The sequence below is a fragment of the Leuciscus leuciscus genome (genome assembly GCF_965113295.1).
Source record: "Leuciscus leuciscus genome assembly, chromosome: 2".
NCBI lineage: Eukaryota > Metazoa > Chordata > Actinopteri > Cypriniformes > Leuciscidae > Leuciscus > Leuciscus leuciscus.
The window spans coordinates 6,301,340-6,307,612 of record NC_138726.1 but is presented as its reverse complement, the minus strand read 5'-3'; the positions used below and the strand labels follow the sequence as shown (position 1 = coordinate 6,307,612).

General features: G+C 36.7%; 1 protein-coding gene across 1 annotated transcript; it reads left to right on the top strand.

Annotated features, from left to right (window-relative positions):
- Positions 1-421: 421 nt before the first annotated feature.
- On the top strand, positions 422-6,026 carry sinhcafl (SIN3-HDAC complex associated factor, like). Its single transcript, XM_082162078.1, has 6 exons — positions 422-573; positions 1,836-1,974; positions 2,271-2,370; positions 2,456-2,570; positions 4,075-4,225; positions 4,301-6,026. The coding sequence occupies exons 1-6, from the start codon at positions 462-464 to the stop codon at positions 4,476-4,478; spliced, it is 795 nt and encodes a 264-aa protein (XP_082018204.1). The 5' UTR covers positions 422-461; the 3' UTR covers positions 4,479-6,026.
- Positions 6,027-6,273: the final 247 nt, after the last annotated feature.

Genomic DNA, 6,273 nt, shown 5'->3' with positions numbered 1-6,273 from the left:
GCATGGACAAGATATGTATACCTATTTTAAGACTGATATCGTTTACAAAAAAAAGAATAATGCTTTTCTATAATGCTGGTGGTGTTTAGGACTTATAATAATGCAAACTGCGTTTCACTGACTGAAAGTCAAGACATAATAAAATCACTTTATCAGGAACATTACATGTCAGCGTGTTATATAATATAATATAATATAATATAATATAATATAATATAATATAAATACAAACAGTCCCGTATTCCAAGCATTCGAGCTACAACAACATAGCGGGAAACGAGTCCATTCACACACATTCAAGTCACAACAAGAACAATGCGTTACGTGCGGAACGTTTGTGTACTTCCCCGGATAAAACATTCTTAAATGGCAAGCTCGAGCGCAGTGATTGGTCGAATGGATGTTTAAACTTGGCGTCTAAGCTCCTTATATGGTCTTCCTCCGACAAACCCCTTTACTCAATGTTTGTACGCAGGCCCCGCCCCCACCATTCATTTGTGTTTCTGTGTGTGGTCGTAGTAAGGCATGCGCAGTACAGACGAGTAAAACGGACGGAATTCAAAGTTTCTGACGGTAAGTCCTTTGTTATTGTTGCGAACTAACTATACGAATGTAGCATCTCGTTTTTAACTGTTTGTACTGTCAGTATCGGAGCGCGTAACGTGTTGTGTGTATAATGTTAGTGCGTTTACAGCGCGGTTATTTACATCAACAATGGGGCTTGGCGCGCGTGGATGTGAGCGTGGCATGGTCGCGTGCTAACGGGCTAGCTGTTATTGTTAATGGGACGCGCGTTTGGCGCTCGCTCACTGTTTGGGCAAGTTCAGAATAGCGATCGTATTTTAACGATAATATCATCCGTGTGTTGTTTAGAAACCGCTTCCTAAGCGATTTAAAAGCGCGTGTGAGTGTTAATTTACGACACATGTCCGTGTAGCTTTCTTTTGGTTTCAATATATGCAAATATGGCGCGAACGAACTAATAATATATTTAAAAAAAAAACATAAATCCAAACATACTGTATGTCACAATTCATCTTAATAATTATTTTGCAATGTGTGGAGTCTTTGTGAATGAGTCGTGTCATGTTTGGGTGTTGATTTTCAAGCGTTTGTGTTTATGTATCAAGCGCGCGATGTTCATTATATTATGGCATAACGTTACATGTCGTTTAAGAGGTGTTTTTAAAGTAGTATTAACTCAGTGTTTTGTCTAAACCCCCGTGAACAGGCGCCCATTTAATGCTACTTTCGATTTTACAACTCCGCCTATTTCACCCGCTTCGCCCCATGTCAAAATTCCCAAAGGAATTCTTATTATTTGGAGCGACTAAACGGGAATCCATCAAGAATCAAATAAGACCAGGAAAGGACAAAATAGGAATTGATTTATCCATTAGTCCATGACTTGATTCTTAGAGAATTCCTGTTTAAGATGGGTTCCCAGTTAACTTAGTTAAAAATCCCACTATCGTTCTTTCTAGGATTTTCCAAGTAATCAAATCCCAGTGCACGCATGATTCTGCTGTTTGTTTTTCTCGTGCGAGTCAATGATCGTGTATTAAATGTGGCTGCAGTGAAAGGCTTTTGTCAAACATCAAAAGTAGGTCATTGCTGCAGGCGAGACGGGTTCAGAGCAAACACGCTTTTTTTAATCCCAGACGCGCGCTTGTGATTCTGCATTTTTCTTCGTAACTTCTATCTAGAGCACAACGCGATGAAATTGTCAAGTTCAAGAGATATATGTTAGTGTTAGTGCCCCCGCCCCCTTCAATCCCCCGCGCAAAACGAGCAGGAGACCTTTTGTTTTAATGACGCTCTCCATTCATTTCTAGAGCCCGTAAAGATGTTCGGCTTCCATAAATCCAAGATTTACCGCAGTAACGAGGGTTGTTGTATCTGCAAAACCAAGTCCTCAAGTTCTCGGTTCACTGACAGCAGCAGATATGAGGAAAACTTCAGACTCTGCTTCGGGTAAGTGGTTATCCATGACTCTCTGCTTGTATCCCAAAAATTAAAATCCTAAAGGATTTTCCAATCACAATTTTTAATCCTAATTAGATCAACGAGAATCCTGTTGGAATTTAATAATATCATACGAGAGCTTTAATTTTTCCAGCTTATGTGATCCCATTGGGATTGTTTCCAAAAAGAGGAATTCCAATTCGGAATTGTTTTTTTTGTAATAGACAATGCAATTCTAGTCATAAAATTAGTTCTGTCCTTAAATACATTTTCTGTCATTCATATTGCAATATTTTTTTCATAAGTCTGGCAGAGGATCGGGTTGGAGACATCTGCAATGCTTGTGTGCTGCTGGTGAAACGCTGGAAGAAATTACCGCATGGATCAAAGAAGAACTGGAATCATGTAAGGGACCGTGTTCTTGTTTTCACTGGAATCACCCATTTTCATTTTCAGACATTTGGAGAATAATCTTGTTTCCCCCCCAAAGGTGGTTGATGCCAGAGCAGGACCTGGATTCAAGCTGACCAAACCCAAGAAAGTCAAAAATAGTGATGTAAAGAAGAAAAGTAAACTGAAGAAGCTTCATAAGTTCAAAAGACAAAGTGAGTTACTCTTTTTTTATTATTTTTTATTATTATTATTATTTTTTATCTCTTATCTCATGACGGTTCATATAACAATTGTCATAATTTGGTGAATTGGTGGCTAATTCGTATGATTTCATTCGTACGTTTTTGTGCGATCATAAAAAAATAATTATATATATATATATATATATATATATATATATATATATATATATATATATATATATATATTTATATATATTTAAAGGGATAGTTCACCCTAAAATGAAAATTAAGTCATAATTTACCCACCCTGGTGTTGTTCTAATGCAATATGCCCTTTTTTTTTCTTTTATGGACCACAAAAGGAGAATAAAAAAATAGGGGGTGTACGATTGGGTTTGGTGAAAAACAAATCGAAATTTAATGCATTATTTAACAAAAATCCTGACCTTGGCCGTTGGTCTTCTGTGCTCGACGTTCACTTTCATGAGTCTCTATTAGCGCCGCAGTTCACTCTGACTTGCCCCAAAATAAACACACAAGTTATGAGAATGTCATCTGACAGACGGAGTTGAGATATGAAATGCAACGCCTAGAAATCCCCAAAAGGTGTTGTGTAATGTGTTCATGTGTCGTGTGTTTATTCATCTTCATATCTAATAGCTTGTGTGTTTATATTGAGGCAAGTCGGAGTGAACTGCGGCGCTAATAGAGACTCATGAACGCAGTCGAGCTCAGGGTTTTCATTAAATAAATACAATTTTGGTTGTTTTTCACCAAACCCTATCAAATGTCACATGGGATAAAGGCCTGTCACTATCGATTATTTTGGTAATCGAGTCAGTAATCAGTTGATTATTTTGACAATTAATCGAGTAGTCAGATACTTTTTTTTTGTGGTAGTAAAAATAGACCTAAACAAAGACCTACGCCTTTAAAATGACTTAAAATACATATAATAATAACAATGAGGAAATCATATTTGGTTCAAAATATTAAAAGTATCAAAAGCAAGTAATCATATGGTGTTATAGAACAATACTGTTAAAATACAGAATATAAACTAGGGATGCACCAATGTGAAAATCGACCGATACTGATAATCTTTATATTTGAAAGCCTGATATAACAACTGATATATTGTCCAAAAGGCTCACTGTTAAAAGCCATGTCCCAAGCACACGATTATAATACCGCTTATATGACAGACTTACTGCACATGTTGCACTTAACCATATTTTTCCTTTTTTCAGTCATATTTCAAGCCATTTAATACCATCATGTTGAACGTCTCAGCTGAAGGAAATAATCCATAATCAATCGTTATCTTTAATCTATCAGCCAATATATTGTGCATCCCTAATATAAACAATCATCCTATGTACATTATGTATAATAACAAATTAATTCTTGTTATCCTACAATTCACATCGCACAAACTAATACAAAGTCGCCACCCTAAAATGGTTGTGTGTTCCAGCGAGCTTGTGTTTTTGCAGATGGCATGTTAATGTTTGCCGTCATCATGTCTTGACAGATTCAGATGCCCACAGCACCACATCCAGTATGTCTCCGTCTCAGTCTCCCAGCCACAGTAACCAATCAGATGACGGCTCAGACATCGAGACCAAACAGAGACGTCCGACCCCGTCTGGGTTCTCCTTTCTCGACCTGTCCTACTGGAAGAGGTATCCTTCTGTTCACCAATGCATGTTGACATCCTAGTGGTTGAGCCGGTGAATAACACCGTCGATGTGTTTCAGGCAGAAGGTGTGCTGTGGGATCGTCTACAAGGGGCGTTTCGGTGAGGTGATCATCGATCCTCGTCTCTTCAAGCCCTGCTGTAACAAGAAGCGTCCCGCTCTGGCATCCTCCTCGGACTCTCAGATCTCCCAAACACTTCCTTCCCCTCTCCCGGAGGTCATGAAGGAGGCCTGGTGATCCTCCAATCGCACCCTCCTCGAGGCCCTCATAGCTTTGTCTCCAGTGGTAGACTCTGATATCTTCCCTTTGTTAGATAACTGTGTATGAGTTGAGTTTTCCCATTGCTTTTGTATTATTATACTTTTTTTTTATGCCTATTTTGTAAAATGTAAGTTTTGTACCTTTTTTTTATTTTATATATAACCAGAAAAGGAGAAAAAAAACTGGGCATTAGGACATATTTATAGGTCTGAGTTAGGAAATTTAATGTAATCCATTTTTTTTATTACTGTAAATTGTTTTTGGGAGTTACCAGTGTTTTGTAAATATAATCTTATTTTCCATTCCAGTGCACCAAAAGACTTCTATTTGGCATTTAGTTTCACGGGTTAAAGATGAATAATGTAAAGTGCTATAATATAACATTACAGCCAAGGCTTTAATGAGATGGGTGTACTTTTAACTTAAGCAAATACAATATTTTACCTTGCAGTCTTCTGCTCTGACTCGAGCTGCGAACTGTGCTCTGTTAAATCTCACACACACACACACACACACACACACACATGCATTTACTGACAAGGTTTCTTTGGGCACAATATTCACAATGTGAATTTTGGACACATGCTTGTAAAATCTCATTTATTTCTGGTTTGGCATAAAGATGTTTCTCGATATTTAAAATACGGTTACGGGTTTGTAAATCTTTAAAACCAAGATGCTAAAACGCATCATCTCAGAGTATTTAAACGGTTATCATTTACACAATGGCATATTGAAAGCATGCATAATGTATTTGTAGGCATGATCAGTTTTATGACTGTTGTTGGTGTTTGTATTTTTTAATTTTTTTGTATGTTGTTGTATGAGAGTGTTATAATACAGAAAGTAAGAGATATAACTGATTGATGAATTTCCGACCAGGCTTTACACTGTGTTTTTAACCACGTTTTCCATGTCTCAATATTGTACACTAAAGCTAATCGAAGATGAAATTGTACAGTCTTTCAGCCTTGATATATTGACTGCAGCCTTTGTTTTTGTTTTGTTTTTATTGTTACAGTTTGGATCAATCAAAATGTTGTCGATGTGACAGAAAAGCCTCTTTTTTTTTTTTTTTTTTTTAGGGGGAAATTGCTTTGCTTCCAAACTTGAGCAAGATTGTGGAGTTTATGAATTTGGTTAGGTTATTATTTGAATGAATGTTTGTTTTTTATTCACCAGCAATACTTTGAGTCGACTTTAGTGTTGACTTGATGCTCTCGTTCTTAAAATGCACGAGAGCGAATACAAGATGTCGATAAATTTCAGGGAAAAATGTTTTTGACTATTAATGTGGCACATTCTCAGTCAATGTGCCTTACCAGAGATTTTTAGCTGATCATTTCATTACGTTCATTTGTCATTTTTAACTTATGCTATTTATTCAAAGCTGTCTGTACAATTAATGCTGTAAAGAAGTTTTTGTGCACTTTCTTTTTTATACTTTTTGTAATATTACCATTGATAAAATTTTGTATCTCAATTTTCCTCACATTGGTATTTTCATAAAACTTTTAAAGTAAATCTTGTCTTTGTCAGTTTTTTGGTAGTCTTCAATATGTGTGTGTGTGTGTATATATATATATTTTTTTAAATATGGGAAAACTGGAAGAGAGGGATGTAAATAATGAAATATTTGTGTAATGCTGCGAACACTCAAAGTCGGACATTCGACCTGTGAACTCGGGGGACATCGATGACGTCACTTCTAAGATGTCGGCAAGTCCTGCCTTCAAGAGCATGAACGTAAAAACAAACTTTAACATTAGAC

Excerpts from the sequence above, each read along its gene's own strand:
- sinhcafl (XM_082162078.1), top strand. The coding sequence starts at position 462 with ATGTTTGTACGCAGGCCCCGCCCCCACCATTCATTTGTGTTTCTGTGT. Across the intron at positions 574-1,835 it reads GGAATTCAAAGTTTCTGACG|AGCCCGTAAAGATGTTCGGC; the intron begins GTAAGTCCTTTG and ends ATTCATTTCTAG. Across the intron at positions 1,975-2,270 it reads AACTTCAGACTCTGCTTCGG|TCTGGCAGAGGATCGGGTTG; the intron begins GTAAGTGGTTAT and ends TTTTTTCATAAG.